This window comes from Rhamphochromis longiceps, linkage group LG23 (genome assembly GCF_057381845.1).
Source record: "Rhamphochromis longiceps isolate RC_006_pf linkage group LG23, R_longiceps_female_GT1.1, whole genome shotgun sequence".
Taxonomy (NCBI): Eukaryota; Metazoa; Chordata; class Actinopteri; order Cichliformes; family Cichlidae; genus Rhamphochromis; species Rhamphochromis longiceps.
Window position 1 is genome coordinate 24,296,125 of NC_140578.1, and position 20,598 is coordinate 24,316,722.

The 20,598-nt window shown below is 41.9% G+C and overlaps 2 protein-coding genes and 6 non-coding genes across 8 annotated transcripts in view; all 8 read left to right on the forward strand.

Annotated features, from left to right (window-relative positions):
* The first annotated feature begins 753 nt into the window (after nucleotides 1-753).
* Nucleotides 754-13,250, forward strand: eed (embryonic ectoderm development). Its single transcript, XM_085397727.1, has 12 exons — nucleotides 754-911; nucleotides 1,658-1,810; nucleotides 4,678-4,770; nucleotides 5,110-5,175; nucleotides 5,593-5,718; nucleotides 6,946-7,027; nucleotides 7,977-8,068; nucleotides 8,772-8,905; nucleotides 9,038-9,143; nucleotides 10,229-10,387; nucleotides 10,877-10,950; nucleotides 12,366-13,250. Exons 1-12 carry the CDS (start codon nucleotides 792-794, stop codon nucleotides 12,490-12,492), a joined length of 1,332 nt encoding a protein of 443 aa, XP_085253853.1. The 5' UTR covers nucleotides 754-791; the 3' UTR covers nucleotides 12,493-13,250.
* Nucleotides 13,251-13,415: 165 nt separating this feature from the next.
* LOC146641982 (copper-transporting ATPase 2-like) overlaps nucleotides 13,416-20,598 on the forward strand; it is a 46,918-nt gene continuing 39,735 nt past the window's right edge. The window contains exon 1 of the mRNA XM_085398144.1: nucleotides 13,416-13,681. Coding sequence (XP_085254270.1) covers nucleotides 13,535-13,681 — 147 coding nt within the window. The 5' untranslated portion in view covers nucleotides 13,416-13,534. The remainder of the gene's footprint in view (nucleotides 13,682-20,598) is intronic.
* Nucleotides 14,912-14,984, forward strand: trnar-ccu (transfer RNA arginine (anticodon CCU)). Its single transcript has one exon. It is a non-coding gene; the product is annotated as a tRNA-Arg (tRNA).
* trnar-ccu (transfer RNA arginine (anticodon CCU)) lies at nucleotides 16,748-16,820 on the forward strand. Its single transcript has one exon. It is a non-coding gene; the product is annotated as a tRNA-Arg (tRNA).
* trnar-ccu (transfer RNA arginine (anticodon CCU)) lies at nucleotides 17,573-17,645 on the forward strand. Its single transcript has one exon. It is a non-coding gene; the product is annotated as a tRNA-Arg (tRNA).
* On the forward strand, nucleotides 18,402-18,474 carry trnar-ccu (transfer RNA arginine (anticodon CCU)). The gene has a single exon. It is a non-coding gene; the product is annotated as a tRNA-Arg (tRNA).
* On the forward strand, nucleotides 19,237-19,309 carry trnar-ccu (transfer RNA arginine (anticodon CCU)). The gene has a single exon. It is a non-coding gene; the product is annotated as a tRNA-Arg (tRNA).
* trnar-ccu (transfer RNA arginine (anticodon CCU)) lies at nucleotides 20,061-20,133 on the forward strand. Its single transcript has one exon. It is a non-coding gene; the product is annotated as a tRNA-Arg (tRNA).

Here is a 20,598-nt window from a genome sequence, read left to right on the forward strand (position 1 = left end):
AATAAATGAAATAGATGCAGTGATGTGTATATCTTGAGGAATAGTTCTCCAGACTTCTTGACGGACATTCAAAGCTCTTCTTTGGATGTTTCTGCCTTTTGTTCTGTTCTGTGTCAACATGATCCCACACTGCTTAAATAATGTTGAGGTCCGGGCTCTGGGGAGGCCGATCCATGACTCGTAGTGTTCCACTGTGTGTTTCTATTCAGGAATATTTTACTGCATTGGCAGTGTGTTCGGGATCATTGCCATGCCGAAAAATTAAGCTGTTACCAATCAGATGCTTTCCAGATGTAATTGCATGGTGGATCAAAATCTGATGGTACTTTTCTGAGTTCTTAATTCATCATTTGAAGAGATCTTGAACACCACTTACTGAAATGCAGCCCAAACCTTGATAGAGCTTCCACCGTGTTTTACAGATGTCTGCAGGCACTCACTGTTGTAACGTTTGTCCTAGCTTGTGCAGTTGAATCTGAATGTGTAAACTGAATGTGAATGAAAAAGCAGCAATGGCCAAAGAAACACTTTGAAAGATTATCAGAAAGCTGGAGAACTATTGCTCAAGAGCGTTTAAAATGACAGAAGTCCGGAAGTAAAAGATAAAGAAATTATTATAAAAAATATATATATAGTGGCACGAAGCAAAAATATAAATAATACGCCTGCACGGCTTTAACTGGAAAATAACCGGTATTTGTGCAGTCGAGCTGCGATTCGCGATTGGCTGAATATTCAGTTTCCGGCATGCTCGTGGGCGTAGGAGCGGAAGGGGCGGGGTTAATTCCAAAATGAGGGAAAATAAGAACATGTCCGAGTCCCCTTCTCAAGCGGGAAAAGAAATACCGGCGAAAAAGCAAAAGCTGAGCAGCGATGAGAACAGCAACCCCGACTTGTCAGGAGATGAGAACGTAAGCATTTAAACCGTGTTTGATGTTGGGCCGCAGATGAGCCGTGTAGCGCTTCTGATCAGTTAGCATTGTGCTAAAGTAGCCGATGTGCTAAAGGCTTTAGCTAGCATCTTTGTTTATTCATACCGGCTGGATTCAAACAGCTGGAGCTATCAGATATAGTTATTCACTGTGGACTGTTTTAGTTTCTTCAAATAAATTTTCCCGCACGTGTTCCACCATCCATGTTAGCGCACACGTGTTTTCTTTGTGCTCAGACTGGAGTTATTCACGTGTAAACCTGGGCTAGCCTTGGCAAAAAGCATCAAGCAGATAAATAATAAACTAAATACTGACCAAAATGTAGTGTTTTTCGGATGGGTTGCTCAAGAATGGTCTTGAGTTAAGCTTTGATTGTGAGAAAAATGTTATAGCGCTTTATGAACTGATTAATGAGGAATGTTTTTGTAGCAGCCTGGGCCAACCACAGCCATCTTTACTCGTCTCCTCCTTCATTGTGTTTAAACTGACCCGATAGTTTGGAAGTGATACGCTTTTGATTGGTTTTTTTTTTTGTTGTTGTTGTTTTTTGTGCTATTAAAAAGTGCAGTGTTAAACAAATAGCAAGGCAAGAAACTTGTTTACAATGTCTTCAGCACATCAGGCACACTTTGTTTATGAGTGCTCATGTTCTGGTCTCAATGCGCATGTTTAGAAGATGATTTTGCATTAAATAACACGTTTGTTTGTGTTGCTGCTGGTTGCAGGACGATGCCGTCAGCGTTGAGAGTGGCACCAACGCAGAACGCCCAGACACACCCACCAACACCGCCAATGCCCCTGGCAGAAAGAGCTGGGGCAAGGGCAAGTGGAAGTCCAAGAAGTGCAGATATTCTTTTAAATGTGTCAACAGCCTGAGGGTGAGTACGTCCAGCACACCAGACAGTGTGCAGAACCTAGAGGGGTTTACTGTGAAATGAGCCAGCAAATGTCCTGTTAACTGCCTGCAGTACAAAAAACAATACATAGTCAGTCAGGTATTTGGATGTTCTTAGCTGTCGATTCAGAAAAGGCATTAATAGGTCTGTCCTAATCTGCTGCCTGGTCTGATTTAAACTGCTAGGCAGGCAAGACAGAATACACGTGTGAATGAGTGACAGGTGAGTATCCAAGGAGTAGATATCGTGAAGGCAAAGGAGTTTAAATATTGTGGATCAACCCACTGAAAGCAGCAGATGGTGTGCAAAAGAGGTCAAAAAGAGAGTGCAACCAGCGTGTAGTTGGTAGAGACAAGTGTCAGGGTTGATTTGTGACAGAAAGATGGCACCAAAAGTGAAAGGGGAAGTTTACAAGAGGCCTGCTATGATCTCTGGTTTGGAGACAGTGGTGCTGACATAAAGACAAGAGGCAGAGTTAAAGATGTTAAGAGTTTCATTGGCAGTTACCAGAAGGGATACGATTAGAAGGTAATGCATCAGAGGGACACCGATTTACAGACAAGGTTTGAGAGACAATGCTGAGATGGTTTGGACATGTGCAGAGGAAAGACTGGATACATTGGACTAAGGACGATGAAGATGGAACTGGGGGAGGAACTGAAGGAGGACATGCAGTGGGTTGTTGTGTCAGACGAGGATGCCAGGAAGGCAGATGATCCGCTGTGGTGTGGCGATCACTAAAGGCAGCAGCTCAAAGTGGAAGAACACAGATGGGAAATTTGAATTATTTACAGAATATCGTCAGTAATATTCAGCCAAAGCTTGTAGTTAGGGCTGGATCAGGTGACCCTGATTCCTCCCTTTGTTACACTGCAAAAGGTCTAGGCTGCTGGGGGATTCCCATGATGCATTGAGCATATCTTTGGTCTCTTAATGTTTTATAAACCAGTCTGCAATTAATCATTAGTTATTGTTAATCTCTGGCAGTGTCTCTTTGTCCTTTATTTTTCCCCTCACTTCGAACCAGTGGCAACAGATTCCCGCCCCTACCCGAGCCTTTTTCTTCCGCTTAAAATTGAGTTTTTCCTTCCCACTGTCCCCAAATGCTTCTTCATAGGGAGTTGCCTGATTGTTGGGGTTTTCTCCATGTTATTGTGGTATCTTTACTAGGGCTGAACGATTATGGAAAATAATCTAATTGCGATTTTTTGCCCCAATATTGCGATTGCGATGCGATATGCGATTATTTTTTAAGGTCTTTGTCTTCTGTATTATTAAACAAAGACAAGCAATACATCATATAGTATGGCCAATACTATATTACATTAATTTTAAACTGTTCTTTCCTGGAAGACAGACCTCTGTTATGATGACATGAGGTGATGCATGAATTGATGACTGACATTTTTATTTAACTTCTTCAATCACAACAGTATATTTGAACATACACAATAGTTTATTTTTAGCTTACAAACATCTGAGCATAAAGTGCTGACAAGGAACCCTGGTGTAAACATTAAAATGAAAGTCAGTACAATGTGCAGATTGCAGAAATATACATAAACAAAATCAGTGGCTTTACCACACTCAGTTTTTCGACATCTGTGAACTACTAGACAGTCATTCAATTAAAAAATAATATTAAATAAATAAAACTAATAAATAAAAAATACACACATCTTACTGATCTCTGCAGTCAGTAACATTACACATAAAGTGCAAACATAATAGCAATTGTATAAACACACACACAAACACGCCTTTAAAGTTTAAAGGCGTGAAATTGGACGGTCTAGTTCTGATTAGCGTCACCGCTGTCTCGGTGGAGTTTAATAAACTCGGCCGTCTGCTTCTTGCTATCTAAAATATAACCAGACACTGGTGTAAATTCTCGACTGTCTCATACTTCTGTTTAATAAGTTTTCTGTTTGACGTTTAGTCAGCTGTGTGAAAACCAAGGAGGAACCCACCCGGGGGATTAATAAAGTTTTATTTTATCTAATCTAATAACTTTAATCTCAGCCAAACCGATTTACTCACGAACAAACAAAACACTGAAAAAAGCCCAACAATAACATTTTTAGGTTGTCTAAGTGACTTATATATCACGTTTAACCCGAGCAGCGAAACTCCGCGGTGATCTGAAAATGATGTGCCGGGAGTTGTGCCGTTCTCGGCCGCATCAGTAACCCTCGAGCTCCCGGCTAGCTGTCGAGCTGGTGGGTAGCAGACGCCTCTGAAAACGTCGAAGCACTTTTGCAAATATGGGATATCTTGATAAACCGAGCAGATATTTGATGTTTACACAACTACTTTCTCGCCTGAAAATATGTTAAGTTTATTTTGTGACCCAGAAAGATTAGTATGAGTAATTTTAAAACTTAGTAGCGGCCGCCATTGTTGGAAACTGGAGTTTGGCTGGGCCGCGCTATGAATTCTGGGATATGGTAGTAATTTGGACAGCCTTCGGCGCGTCGCTGTGACGTAATCGGTCTACAAATGCGGCCTCAGGAGGATGCAGCCCATGAATTTGGACATGTCCAGAGTATAATCGCAGCCTTTGCGGTTAGAAAATTGCACTTGATCATGTCGCGATATTATCGCAAATGCGATATATCGTTCAGCCCTAATCTTTACCATATAATATGAAGAAGAGATTTCTGTTGTGATTTGGTGCTACACAAATCAAACTGAACTGAATTGATTGAAGTGTCATCTAGCCAGAACAAAGCCTTGTTTTGTTTAACTTGCTTCTTAGTACACCCATCTGGTTTAATGCGCGCTCATACATACAGGATCTTTTTTGTAGGAGCGCAAGTGGCTATTAACAACATCTGTATTTGTCTCAGGAGGACCATGGCCAGCCATTGTTTGGAGTGCAGTTTAACTGGCACAGCAAGGAGGGAGACCCGCTGGTGTTTGCTACAGTTGGGAGTAACAGGGTAAATAAATGATCAGTTATTTTAAAAGTTGGTTTAAATTGCTTATTTCTGTAGTGGGTCAGCATATTACCAGAGGTGGGAGAGTCCTGATCTGTTTACTGGTGTTTGTCCAATATATTGTTAGGAGTTTTCAAAGCATGCAGCTCACTGTGAAATGCTCGCAAAGACAATAAAAGCATGAGATTTACCAGTGTATAACAACAAGCTCCAATGACCCTGCTGATTTGCAATGACTTCTTTATCCATTTATAGTTTGGCAATGAAAGGAACATTAAAAAATGTCTTTTAAACACTGATTATTAGTGAACTTGTCCGCCTCTCACATCTGTGCTTATCCAGGTAACTCTGTATGAATGCCACTCTCAAGGAGAAATCAGACTCCTGCAGTCCTACGTTGATGCAGACGTATCCTTTCACCTACTTCCTCAATCCTTCTTTGCTCTCATTTGTCAGTTTTCCTAACACACAAAAAGTCCTGCAGTTTGACTTTTATATACTTCTTTATTGCTTAGATGACAGAAGGGCAGTCTAGACGGGTTTAATGCCTCGACACCTGAGCTGAAGGCTAACAGCGAGGATTAAGATATCTGATATTTTTACATTATCTAGCCATCTGAAAGGTATTTGAACTCCATAAAAGCTCTGCAGCTGAGAGCAGAAAATATACAGTGTAAATGGAAAAGAGTTCAGGGGGTACAGAGAAGAAGAGACGCTTGTTTGTGCTGAAGTTTGAGTGACTCTGTGCAGCTGACAGCAGGACATCTGAGTCTGTTAAAGAAAGGTAAGTGTAGATTCTGTTCAGGTTTCCTTGACTTTGCAAAGGCAGACGAGAACTTCTACACGTGCGCCTGGACCTATGACACCAACACGAGTCACCCCCTGCTGGCTGTGGCCGGATCCCGTGGCATCATCCGGGTGATCAACCACATCACGATGCAGTGCATCAAGGTAACTCGTCAGTCTTCACCCAACTGCTCCATCACTTCTGTCTTTTAGCAGAGTCCACAGTTTTCAAGATATCGTTTTGAAATTTTGTGTGATGGTAGATACTAATAACAGCTCAAGCTGATTTAATTATGGTGAAAATCAGGTCATGGTCAAACCAAATGTGAAAATCAGTAAAAAAAACCTTTATGGATCTTGTAGTTAGTACTGCAGGGTGGCTTTTTAATTTATTGTATATGAATGGATGTCTTGATGCATGCTCAATCATCCAGGTAAGTACATCTCCAAAACTTGATTCTGTTCATCTGGACGTAGCATTTTGTGGGAGAAATGTTTCGTCACTCATCCAAGTGACTTCTTCAGTCTCAGCTGACTGCAGGTGTCCCCAATCTTATAAACAGTACATTTGCATAATGACTGAAACCAGCCCACTGAAGGAACAATGGGCTGGGAGGGCAGTTCCTTAGGCTACATCCACACTAGCCCGGATAGATTTGAAAACAGCGTTTTCATCTGAAAACGCTCCGTGTCCACACTAGCGTTTTCGGCCGTTTTCACAGAGTTGAGCGTCCACATTGAAACGGCCCAAAACACTTACGTTCCAGTCCTGCACATGCGCAAAAGCGAGTGAGAATTAAATAATTTGAAGAAAGGCTATCTGGAGCAGGTACAAACTGATATTAACCTTTTTTATTAGAGCTGTCAAAATTGAGAGCAATCAAAACAACTGCTGTATAATGCACTCCGCTATCTTTGTTTAATTGGTCACATGACTGCATCACATGACTAAAATGCGTCATCGTTTTAGAAAGTCTGCACTTTCAAGTGTCCACACTGCGACGGGACAGCTCCGTTTTTGAAAATGCTGCATTTTTGAGAGCGTTTTCAAAACTCTTCCCTTGAGGAAAATGCTGTCTCAGTGTGGACGGGTTGCAAAACGGAGAGAAAACGATGTGTTTTCAAACAGCACTGCTGTAGTGTTACTGCAAGCTTAAAATAATCTGTATCACTTTCAGTGCACAGAAAATAGTTTTATTTGATTATGAAGCATTTTCAGGAAGCAACTTATAACAGTAGAGCTTTATTTACATTTTTTTTTATTTTTGGAAAGACTTGCATTTAATGGCCCAGAGGAATGATAATAACTATACCGAATTTCACTTCATCTGCCCCAAGTTGTTTTAATTGCACAATGTGAATTAAGAAGTCATTTTTCCCCTTCTTTTCCAGCATTATGTAGGTCACGGGAACGCCATCAACGAGCTGAAGTTTCATCCGAGGGATCCCAATCTGCTCCTCTCTGTCAGCAAAGGTAAACGGTGATTATAAAGCACCTTTGAGCTCTTCTGCGTGCAGTTCAAGGGTTCTTCCCGGCTCGTTATGCACACATAAGCCGGACGGCATCACCTAGAGTTACGCCAATAACCTTGTGTTTCCTTATTTAGCAGAGATTTGCTGATTATTATTTTTTCCCGCTCCTTGGAGGAAAAAAAGAGTTAAGCTGTGTCGCAGAGAGGGCAGAAAGACCAGCAGTTTGTCATATATTTCACTGTGAGGTTAATACAACAGCAGCAATGCATTTATTTAAAAAAAAAAGGCCCATTTTCTTTGATGGCTTTATTGACCCTCACTCAACAATAAAAATCATCCCGGCAGTAAAACCCCTCTCAACTGTGATTTGTTGCTTCAATCTAAAGAGAAAAAACAGGTCACCTCAGACTCGAGTGTAGTGGGGATAAAGTTTTATTTCCACGGGACTGTCAGGTGGTTCCTTAATCTGAGATAAATCAGACAGCGGGGTTTGGATCTGTCACTGAAGGTCATGTGAACGGCAGCAAAGTTTAATCTTTCCTTTAATCACTGAAGGGTGGTTGTTTTTTTTTTTTGTTTTTTTTAAACACCCTTCAGTGTGATTATAGCTGCTGGGAAGTGCAAAGGTGGTGTGAGTTTTTATGCTTTATGTGATATTTTTGATATATTTAACATGATTAATCAGAGAAACCAACGCTTATCACGTAGAAAAACTAAGACTGTGTTCAAATAAAGTTGTAAAGTCCTCAAAGAAGAAATTCATTAACAAAATAAAATATAATTCTACCCTTAAAGTATTGAATGCAATATAATATAAATGCATAGATCAAACTATGTAAATATAGAGGGGGGAAAAAGTAAAAAAGAAAAAAAAGCTGTGAGCATCTCTTTCACTGACCGGCTGTAAAACAACAATCAGACTTTTTCTTAAAGTCATCTCTTATTTTCAGATCACGCTCTTCGGCTGTGGAACATACAGACGGACACTTTAGTGGCCATTTTCGGAGGCGTCGAGGGTCATCGGGATGAAGTTCTGAGTGCTGTGAGTATTACAGTATATGTGGGGAAATTTATCTGGGACATAACAGTGACTATTGTACAACAGGGAAAAAAAGATTCTGAATCGGTCTTTAGGGGATGACTGCACATGTTGGCACCATTACACCAGACAGTACTTCTGTATTGGGTTATTTGGGGGGGAAAAACTTTTCCTCGACAGCTGACACCACAGACTTGTTCATGTTCTACTTCTCCGAAGTGACTAGTGAAAGTATGTGTGTTTATTTTCAATCTGATTGAAAGTAAACAGAAATTATCCATCTGGTATTGACTATTTTTTTACTGACATTAGATTTTCAGCCTCACAGCAGTATATGCACGTGTGAGGCTGATTCTACAGAAAAAGCTGAATACAAAGTGTGGTCATTTCAGTTTTTGTTTTTATTTTTGATTTTTGGGGGGTGGGAATGAGTTTCTTTTAATGGTTAAAATTGCAGTTTAAAAAATTTCAGATCACAAGCTTGCCCAGTTGTCGGTGGTGTTCCTCTGGGCTGTGTCGTTGTCAGGTTTATCTGTCTATTAAGACCATCCCACCTTATTCTGTTACTTAACTTACACAATATTAAATCATAGTTGTCTGCTAATTTTCTGAAATGGTGACAAAACAGATGTTTTAGGTGAATGTGATTAAATTCTGTCTGTACTGACAGTTCACATTCTCCTATTATCCCTTTCCTGTTTTGTAGGATTTTGATCTCCTAGGTGAAAAGATTATGTCATGTGGGATGGACCACTCGCTAAAACTGTGGAGGATCAATTCGGAGAGATTGCAGAAAGCCATTCGCGCGTCTTATGAGTACAACCCCTCAAAGACAAACAGGTGAGACGTCCAGAAGCTTTTTCTGTGGTCTGTTTTCATATCTGTGGATTTACATACATGGCATTATATTTTCTTATGTTGTTGTGGGTTTTTTTGTTTGTTTGTTTTTTTTTTTGTTTTTTTTTTTTTTAGGGCATTTGTCTCACAGAAAATCCACTTCCCCGACTTCTCAACACGTGACATTCATAGAAACTATGTGGACTGTGTGCGGTGGCTTGGTGATCTTATTCTTTCTAAGGCAAGTGAAAGGAAATCCTTTAATGCTACCCAAAAGGGTTTTTTTGTTTTTTTTCTTTTTAAGTTACCGTATATTCTGCACTATAAGGCGCACTTAAAATCCTTTCATTTTCTCAAAAATTGACAGTGCGCCTTATAATCCGGTGTGCCTTATGGATGAATTATGGTTGTGCTTACTGACCTCAAACTTATGTGGTATACGGCGCTCAAAAATGCTCAAAAAAATGTTTTAGTACGACTTTGTTAAGCAACAAAGCCGCACTGCTTGATGGATTGTTGGAGCATTATGGCTATTGTATCTAGGGGACTCGGAGTAATCTGGGTCCAAAACTCAGTCTGATTCATGTCCCAAAGTCGAACGAGCACTGCGGCATCACTGAGAGTTCATCTTTAATAAAATGATCAGCGTTGCTGCTTTACCAGTTGTAACAATTAAGTTTAACATCCAGACATCCATGAAAACAGAATTTATTCATTTTAATGGCGTTAGCAGGAAGTTAGCTCGCTAGTTTCCACCTAAACATGATATAGCATGTTCTGACTGAGAGATTTCTGAAGAAATTAAAACTTACAGCTCTGCCATCACTTCCAACAGAAAACTAAACAGCAGTGACGTTTGTAGGGTTACTAAAGTTGGACTAGCTGGGGTATAATGATATGCTACTAGCAACACAGCTATGTTAGCATAACAAACACAGTGAAGCTGGAGGATGAACGCTAACAATTTTCCACTCGATAAACGTTAACGTGAGGGATTCTGGTGGTTAGGGACAAATGCAATCGCATGGCAGGATGCTGTAAACGGACCAAACTTCAGTCAGGAGAACAACTGAGATAATCCATCTACAATATGAGGTTAGTCATTAATATACTGCAACAACATGGGAACAGAGCAGCTGCAAGAGAATTCAGCATTAATGAATCAATGGTACAGAAGTGGAGGAAGCAAGAAGAATGAGTTAAGTCTGACTTATTTGACTGTTTTGTTTTGCTTAATGCGCCTTATAATCCGCTGCGCCTTATTCAGCGCCTTAAAGTTTTAATGAAACAACAAAATGTACAACTGAGTTTGTGTTGTCATTCCAGTCTTGTGAAAACGCCATTGTGTGCTGGAAACCCGGGAAGATGGAGGATGACATTGATCACATTAAACCAAATGAGTCAAATGTGACGATTCTGGGACGCTTTGACTACAGCCAGTGTGACATTTGGTACATGCGCTTCTCCATGGACTTCTGGCAGAAGGTCAGCTATCTTACCTTTATTTATTTTGTGTATGATCAGGTTTTATATTTTCATTCTCATTTGTACTGATTAAAGGACAAAACCAGAATAATCAAATGTTTCGTCTCAAATACAGTTTTATTTTTCATCTGTTGGAAAGAATTGCATCATTTAATTGATTTACTTGAAAGGTCAGTCAATGCTAACCCAGTGTTTCCAGTTGTCCTGTCTTTCTGGTTGGCCAGGTTGCTGTCATTGTGCTCTTTAATATCAATTAGCCACTTGTCCAGCAAGTTTCTAGCTGTCAGCTGCAGTCTAACCTGGAGTTGGAGGTCACTGGCAGGTTTTAAGTAGTTTATTATCACTGATATTTAGTTCTTAAGAAATAAAAACTCTTGCAGAGGAGAAACGGAAGCTAAATCTGTAGGAAACACTGGATGCTGAGAGTTGTTTGTTTTCTTGTTGTGTCTTGGTGCTCTTACTGACCTCTGCTGTGATGCTGATACACAGATGCTGGCTCTGGGGAATCAGGTGGGGAAGCTTTACGTGTGGGACCTTGAAGTAGAAGATCCGCACAAAGCCAAGTAAGTAAAAAAAAAAAAAAAACAGACAACAGGCGTGCTATAGTTGTCCTGTATCTCCACTGCTCTTTGCCCTGCTTTTAGCATCACAATAAACGCTCATAAACTTAAACAGGTTGTTGTATTTGATCAGCTACACCCTTAGTTTAGCTCACATTAGCTGTTAGAAGAAAATAACACAGGGCCGTGTGGTTTGGGAATCTTCATATTGTGCTACTAGAAGTTTGGTATAGCTCATCGGGAGCCCTGAGGAACTACCGTCAGCACTGTTCCATGTTTGTTGTTCATATGGCTCATCATATCCTTTTAAGGTTTGGAATCAGTACCGTTGTCAGGAGGTTTGGTGGTAGGACAGAAATCTCAACCATGTAGAGCCATTTTAATCTAAAAAGTATTCTAAAGTCTCTGAGAAGTGACTGTGGAGTATATTTAAGCAAAGACCACCTACCATTAGACCCCAGTTGTATCATCTAATCTCACCGTGTCTGGAAATGTTTTGAGACCTCCAACTTGCAGTAAGTGCAGTTTCAACGGTATTACTGCCGCCATCTGGCTGTTTCATGTTCCACGTATTGGTAAACCCATGAGAAAGCCAATATGATGACTTGAATCCTTGGAAAAATTGAAAGCATCAAATACTGAAGAGCTGCAGTGCGGGGCTTTGGTTAACTGTAACACTTCGTATTTAAGCTTGGAAGTATGTGGTTTACAGTAGTGTCAGTTATTTCCACGGTTTTTAGTAATACCATTTCTTCCTGGAGCATACAGAAAGGCTTCTCCTCCATCAGTTACACAGATTTCCTTACAAGTGACTGCAACAACAGTAGTTGCAGTTGTAGTTGAAGGTTATAACACTGGTGCTTTTCCCCCAGGTTGGGAACACTGCTACACCTAAACATTTACAGGCTTCGTTACCACTTTTTTTCCAAGTTCTTTTGAAAAGGCATTCAATTTCCTTCCTTGTGCATTTTGACAAGGAATTGGCTGAACCAGGAATGTGCAGGAATGATGCCCGGTTAAAAGCAACACTGTCTGAAGTGACAAAATAGTGGAAAAATGCCAGTTTAGTGCAGCTCAGAGGTTAAAACTTAAAACTGCTAAATGGTGCCGTCTTCACGATCAATTATTGCAGCATTGTCACACTTCTCTGAGCACCAATGCCCCATAGAAAGCTGCTGTGATGTCTTCCTGTGTCTTTTTTTTACCTGGCACATTTAATGAAATTGGGACTCTTTTTGTCTGATTTATGGTCAGAACACTGATTTTTAAACAACAAATATTCACAGGTTACAAAAGAAACATTTTTATTTCAATTGTTTCATCATTTTTGTAATTGACACTAACAAAGGTTTCTCTGTATTTTTTTGTTTGTTTTGGTTTTTTACAATTTTCCCCCAACTATCTCTGTTCCTCTTCAGGTGCACCACGCTGACCCTCCCCAAATGCACATCAGCCATCCGGCAAACCAGCTTCAGCCGCGACAGCAGCATTTTGATAGCGGTGTGCGATGACGCCTCCATCTGGCGCTGGGATCGACAGCGCTGAGGTCTCCGGTTGTTCCTGTTGCTTCCAACTCCCCTGCCTCTGTGTTGGTGTACAGATCTGCACTGCAACAAGAAAATGTCTGTACATTTATTCTTGTATGCAGATTAAAAATAGTTTTGTTTGTTTTTTTTTGTTTTTTAATTCCATAAAAAGAAAGCCTTCTTTTGTCTTCATTTCCTGTTTGTCTGCCAGCTTAATTGTGAAGGGAAGAAAAAACAGATTTGCAGTGTTTTTGATCCAATAAAACTTGGATTTACTCTGTTCATCTAACAATGTTAAGCTGAAGGATGAAAAAAGGAACAGCCCTGAAGCCTGTCTTGGTGTCCTCTCTGGGTGCCTTCTGGTTTGCTATGCTGTCCCATCCATTGAAATTATAACAATAAAAAAGGAAATGTGTGGAAAAATAAGATATTTTTAATGCATGAAAACAGAATTTTCTGTTGTAATGTGCCGTGTTTTTAATTATTACAGTAATAATTGGTTTGCTTTGATGCCCCCATTCACACACATGGACTGCTGTTGCATAATTTACAGTGTGCTCTTTGACACTGGAGTATTCGCACACACACACGTAAAAACTGAATAAAGTCTTTTGTAGCTGTTCCCAAGCGTGATGTTTGTTTAGGACGGTATTAGCATAAAAATAAGCTTTTATTTTGAAAACTTTAGTCCTGTTACAGGGAGCAAAAGGCAGGTGTTTTGTCTTTATTTATCTGGAGTCATTTGAACTTGAATAAAACTTAATTTCTATAAATATATCAATATCAGACTTTTTTTTTCTCTGACTAACAGATAAAAGTGCGCACTAAATGAAGTTTAGACGCTTTATTTGCGCCTTTCTCTACACTTTCTGCCCCACTCACGCAGGAGTCATGTGATCAAAGACTTTGCCCCTGGTCTCGTCTTGATGAACTACCTCCGATCAAACGCCACTTTAGTCCACACGCGAGCACGTGAAAAATGACGTCGTCTGTCCGCTGCGGACTTTTGCCCTCCGATTGACTGGACGAGATAAACCGGACTCAGCCGCAAAGACTCCAGCATGTTTTCGCCAAAATCACCAAAAAGCTCGTCCAGGTACGGCTCCGGGGAGCAGGTCTGCATGGTTGAATGTGGCGGTAAGCCCAGATGCATCTGTAACGTCAACTCAGAGGGCTGCAACAGGAGGGGCTGTACGGCACAGTTAAAGGTAGGCCTTCAAACAGCTGTGGAACATCTGCAGCTGATGGCTTAGAGAAAATTTGATCGCTAAGACCTCATCTTAAAAAAGCTGGAAAGTAGCTGTTAGGATGTAGTCCCTCTGTTATATTGAAGAGCGGGAGTATATATATTTTCTTTTGAAACGTAATAAATATTTTACTGGGATAAAATAATCTGATAATTAAACCTCAATTTGTGGTTGAAATACAATGTAAAGAAATTCGGTTTGTTAAAGTAGACAAGAAATCTCCAAGAACATTTTTTTTGCAGAGACAACATAAATGTTATGTGTGTTTTCATTATAAAAGAGAAGAATAGTTTGCACTGGCAGCAGGGACAGTTTCACAGGCTGAACAACAAAGCCCACCTTAAAGAAACAAAACCTGCTCCTTCCCCAAATTCTATGTGTTTGTGCCTGTTGGAAGGGTTTAGGTGTGTGACCTCATGTGTTTATAATTATAATAATAGCCTAAATCAGCAGTTTGTTCTTCACTGTTAACAAGTGAAACTCTTGTTCACACTTCACTCATAAGTACTACCTGTTGCCTAGAATGAGTATATGTGAGAAGAGAATATGAAAAGGTGAAAATCTCAACATAGCTCAACAGCAATGCAGTTCGATTAAAACATGTCTTTGGCCTCGATTTGACAGACTTCTCACATAATACTAGCTTAATGTGGGTGGTACAGTGTGGAAAGGTTCCAGAAGCTGACTCTGAGTTTGTATTTTATTCCAAATCATTAGTGTAAAACTATTTTAATTTATTACAGGTTAATTACCGTTAGTTACCAATCGACTGCTATCTAGTGTGTGTCAACAATTTTCTTTCCCAAAAGGAAGCTTCTACGCCTCAGGCAGACAAGTAACCATGCAGTACAGGCGCTGAGTGAGTCACTCAGGTACTCACCCCTCTTTTAGTGGAACTAGATTCAGTGATTCAAATCGTTGGTACTCTCTGGTCTTCATGTGGTTTCACAAGTCTCAACAGACAACATAAACGCCCCCAAATAAAGTGGAGCAATAAGCACAGCGTGTTGGCTGGCCAGAGTTCTGGACACTGAGTTGCCCAGAGTGTATACAGAGTGTAATTTATTTTCTTAGTGTTTCTCAAATGTTCTTAAATACAGCTTCATCTTTGAACTAAAAACCAGCTTGAAACCATGGCTCTCACTCGAACCCCGAAACAACCTCCAAAGAAAGGAAGTCAAGCGCTCATCTGCCCCGGTGGCCTAATGGATAAGGCACTGGCCTCCTAAGCCAGGGATTGTGGGTTCGAGTCCCATCTGGGGTGCTGTCCAGCAGAGTGGCGCAGCGGAAGCGTGCTGGGCCCATAACCCAGAGGTCGATGGATCGAAACCATCCTCTGCTATGTGTTTTGGATGGCCCGATTCTCTGAACTGTGTCCAAAAACAGACGACACTCAGGTCCTGTTCCCCAAAATGCAGACAAGTAACCCTGTAGTACAGGCACCGAGTGAGTCAGTCATGTACCATAACTGCCCCCGATCACCAAAGGCGACTCCTTATGTGCAGTGTTGGTCAAGTTACTTGAAAAAAGTAATCAGTAACTAATTACTGATTACTTCCCCAAAAAAGTAATCCTGTTACTTTACTGATTACTTATTTTCAAAAGTAATTAATTACTTAGTTACTTAGTTACTTTTTAAAAACCAGATTTACAACCTGAAGAGGTGATAAAGCGATAGATCTTTCAGCCCAATTCTACTTTTTCTGCATAATCCATCATACAAAATGTAATCAAATGGAAAAGTGTCTTTTTTTAACTTGTTTTATTAGTTTTAATCTTTTAACTTTATACATCAAGCAAAAATTTAATTATATGCAACATTCTCTGACTGGAAGAAATTAGTTTAACATTTAAACCTATTTTCTGCACATTCCAGCACATGAAATAAAATATTTTTGTGTGTTTACACTCACTCTTTCAAATAGATGCAAGTAAAACAGCAGAAAATAAATAAAGTCAAAGACTCAGCGGTCCTGTTGCTCTATTTTCACCTGTAAAGCAGGAGTGGGGGTAGGCGGAGGTTTACCCTGGTGCAGGTGTGCCACGGTCAGTTGAAGAATCCGCGACTTTCTCTGTGAGTTTCCCATTACGTCGTTGCGCACTCGGTGCTTGTTTAGAGGTTTTTTCGCTGTAAAAAGAAGTTTTCTTCCCACGCACAACGGACACTAATGTTTTTGTCACTTTTTATGGAATCAAACTCAAAGTAAGGTCAGTACTTCCACGCTTTAAACGCTGCACGCTCATACTCTCTCCCACAATCGATATAGGATCCATTGTTGATCTGCACACAGCTGTTGTCACGAACCTCGCACTCGCTTACGTCACTGTCATGAGACATTCTCGCAAAAAATCACGGTTTTAGTAACGCAGTAACGCAGCGTTCCTACGGGAAAGTAACGTAATCTAATTACCGTTTTTGCAATAGTAATCCCTTACTTTACTCGTTACTTGAAAAAAGTAATCAGATTACAGTAACGCGTTACTTGTAACTCGGTACTGCCCATCTCTGCTTATGTGTACATAGAGCCTAGCAAATGGACTCCAACTCCAGTCCTGGAGAACTACTTTTTTTTATTTAGCTTTTAGATGCATCCTTGTTCTGACACACCTGAATCAATTGAATGGCTTGTTGTCAGGCCTTTGCCAAACTTGATGCCATGCTGAAGAGCTAATTCAAGCATTTGATCCAGCTGTGTTTGAGCACGTCACACATGCTCCTGCTACTCCCCCTCTTTTAGTGGAACTAGATTCAGTGATTCAAATTGTTGGTACTCTCTGGTCTTCATGTGGTTTCACAAGTCTCAACAGACAACATAAACGCCCCCAAATAAAGTGGAGCAATAAGCACAGCGTGTTGGCTGGCCAGAGTTCTGGACACTGAGTTGCCCAGAGTGTAATTTATTTTCTCAGCGTTTCTCAAATGTTCTTAAATAAGCTTCATCTTTGAACTAAAAACCAGCTTGAAACCATGGCTCTCACTCGAACCCCCGAAACAACCTCCAAAGAAAGGAAGTCAAGCGCTCATCTGCCTTGGTGGCCTAATGGATAAGGCACTGGCCTCCTAAGCCAGGGATTGTGGGTTCGAGTCCCATCTGGGGTGCTGTCCAGCAGAGTGGCGCAGCGGAAGCGTGCTGGGCCCATAACCCAGAGGTCGATGGATCGAAACCATCCTCTGCTATGTGTTTTGGATGGCCCGATTCTCTGAACTGTGTCCAAAAACAGACGACAGTCAGGTCCTGTTCCCCCCCAAAAATGCAGACAAGTAACCCTGTAGTACAGGCACCGAGTGAGTCAGTCATGTACGATAACTGCCCCCGATCACCAAAGGCGACTCCTTATGTGTACATAGAGCCTAGCACAGGGATTCCAACTCCAGTCCTGGAGAACTCCTTTTTTTTATTTAGCTTTTAGATGCATCCTTGTTCTGACACACCTGAATCAATTGAATGGCTTGTTGTCAGGCCTTTGCCAAACTTGATGCCATGCTGAAGAGCTAATTCAAGCATTTGATCCAGCTGTGTTTGAGCACGTCACACATGCTCCTGCTACTCCCCCTCTTTTAGTGGAACTAGATTCAGTGATTCAAATCGTTGGTACTCTCTGGTCTTCATGTGGTTTCACAAGTCTCAACAGACAACATAAACGCCCCCAAATAAAGTGGAGCAATAAGCACAGCGTGTTGGCTGGCCAGAGTTCTGGACACTGAGTTGCCCAGAGTGTAATTTATTTTCTCAGCGTTTCTCAAATGTTCTTAAATACAGCTTCATCTTTGAACTAAAAACCAGCTTGAAACCATGGCTCTCACTCGAACCCCGAAACAACCTCCAAAGAAAGGAAGTCAAGTGCTCATCTGCCTTGGTGGCCTAATGGATAAGGCACTGGCCTCCTAAGCCAGGGATTGTGGGTTCGAGTCCCATCTGGGGTGCTGTCCAGCAGAGTGGCGCAGCGGAAGCGTGCTGGGCCCATAACCCAGAGGTCGATGGATCGAAACCATCCTCTGCTATGTGTTTTGGATGGCCCGATTCTCTGAACTGTGTCCAAAAACAGACGACACTCAGGTCCTGTTCCCCCCCAAAAATGCAGACAAGTAACCCTGTAGTACAGGCACCGAGTGAGTCAGTCATGTACGATAACTGCCCCCGATCACCAAAGGCGACTCCTTATGTGTACATAGAGCCTAGCACAGGGATTCCAACTCCAGTCCTGGAGAGCCACTGTTCTTTTTTTCTTTAGCTTTTAGATGCATCCTTGTTCTGACACACCTGAATCAATTGAATGGCTTGTTGTCAGGCCTTTGCCAAACTTGATGCCATGCTGAAGAGCTAATTCAAGCATTTGATCCAGCTGTGTTTGAGCACGTCACACATGCTCCTGCTACTCCCCCTCTTTTAGTGGAACTAGATTCAGTGATTCAAATCGTTGGTACTCTCTGGTCTTCATGTGGTTTCACAAGTCTCAACAGACAACATAAACGCCCCCAAATAAAGTGGAGCAATAAGCACAGCGTGTTGGCTGGCCAGCGTTCTGGACACTGAGTTGCCCAGAGTGTAATTTATTTTCTCAGTGTTTCTCAAATGTTCTTAAATAAGCTTCATCTTTGAACTAAAAACCAGCTTGAAACCATGGCTCTCACTCGAACCCCCGAAACAACCTCCAAAGAAAGGAAGTCAAGCGCTCATCTGTCCCGGTGGCCTAATGGATAAGGCACTGGCCTCCTAAGCCAGGGATTGTGGGTTCGAGTCCCATCTGGGGTGCTGTCCAGCAGAGTGGCGCAGCGGAAGCGTGCTGGGCCCATAACCCAGAGGTCGATGGATCGAAACCATCCTCTGCTATGTGTTTTAGATGGCCCGATTCTCTGAACTGTGTCCAAAAACAGACGACACTCAGGTCCTGTTCCCCCCAAAAATGCAGACAAGTAACCCTGTAGTACAGGCACCGAGTGAGTCAGTCATGTACGATAACTGCGCCCGATCACCAAAGGCGACTCCTTATGTGTACATAGAGCCTAGCAAATGGACTCCAAGTCCAGTCCTGGAGAACTGCTTTTTTTTATTTAGCTTTTAGATGCATCCTTGTTCTGACACACCTGAATCAATTGAATGGCTTGTTGTCAGGCCTTTGCCAAACTTGATGCCATGCTGAAGAGCTAATTCAAGCATTTGATCCAGCTGTGTTTGAGCACGTCACACATGCTCCTGCTACTCCCCCTCTTTTAGTGGAACTAGATTCAGTGATTCAAATCGTTGGTACTCTCTGGTCTTCATGTGGTTTCACAAGTCTCAACAGACAACATAAACGCCCCCAAATAAAGTGGAGCAATAAGCACAGCGTGTTGGCTGGCCAGAGTTCTGGACACTGAGTTGCCCAGAGTGTATACAGAGTGTAATTTATTTTCTCAGCGTTTCTCAAATGTTCTTAAATACAGCTTCATCTTTGAACTAAAAACCAGCTTGAAACCATGGCGCTCACTCGAACCCCGAAACAACCTCCAAAGAAAGGAAGTCAAGCGCTCATCTGCCCCGGTGGCCTAATGGATAAGGCACTGGCCTCCTAAGCCAGGGATTGTGGGTTCGAGTCCCATCTGGGGTGCTGTCCAGCAGAGTGGCGCAGCGGAAGCGTGCTGGGCCCATAACCCAGAGGTCGATGGATTGAAACCATCCTCTGCTATGTGTTTTGGATGGCCCGATTCTCTGAACTGTGTCCAAAAACAGACGACAGTCAGGTCCTGTTCCCCCCAAAAATGCAGACAAGTAACCCTGTAGTACAGGCACCGAGTGAGTCAGTCATGTACCATAACTGCGCCCGATCACCAAAGGCGACTCCTTATGTGTACATAGAGCCTAGCAAATGGACTCCAAGTCCAGTCCTGGAGAACTACTTTTTTTTATTTAGCTTTTAGATGCATCCTTGTTCTGACACACCTGAATCAATTGAATGGCTTGTTGTCAGGCCTTTGCCAAACTTGATGCCATGCTGAAGAGCTAATTCAAGCATTTGATCCAGCTGTGTTTGAGCACGTCACACATGCTCCTGCTACTCCCCCTCTTTTAGTGGAACTAGATTCAGTGATTCAAATCGTTGGTACTCTCTGGTCTTCATGTGGTTTCACAAGTCTCAACAGACAACATAAACGCCCCCAAATAAAGTGGAGCAATAAGCACAGCGTGTTGGCTGGCCAGAGTTCTGGACACTGAGTTGCCCAGAGTGTAATTTATTTTCTCAGCATTTCTCAAATGTTCTTAAATAAGCTTCATCTTTGAACTAAAAACCAGCTTGAAACCATGGCTCTCACTCGAACCCCCGAAACAACCTCCAAAGAAAGGAAGTCAAGCGCTCATCTGCCCCGGTGGCCTAATGGATAAGGCACTGGCCTCCTAAGCCAGGGATTGTGGGTTCGAGTCCCATCTGGGGTGCTGTCCAGCAGAGTGGCGCAGCGGAAGCGTGCTGGGCCCATAACCCAGAGGTCGATGGATCGAAACCATCCTCTGCTATGTGTTTTGGATGGCCCGATTCTCTGAACTGTGTCCAAAAACAGACGACAGTCAGGTCCTGTTCCCCCCAAAAATGCAGACAAGTAACCCTGTAGTACAGGCACCGAGTGAGTCAGTCATGTACCATAACTGCGCCCGATCACCAAAGGCGACTCCTTATGTGTACATAGAGCCTAGCAAATGGACTCCAACTCCAGTCCTGGAGAACTACTTTTTTTTATTTAGCTTTTAGATGCATCCTTGTTCTGACACACCTGAATCAAATGAATGGCTTGTTGTCAGGCCTTTGCCAAACTTGATGCCATGCTGAAGAGCTAATTCAAGCATTTGATCCAGCTGTGTTTGAGCACGTCACACATGCTCCTGCTACTCCCCCTCTTTTAGTGG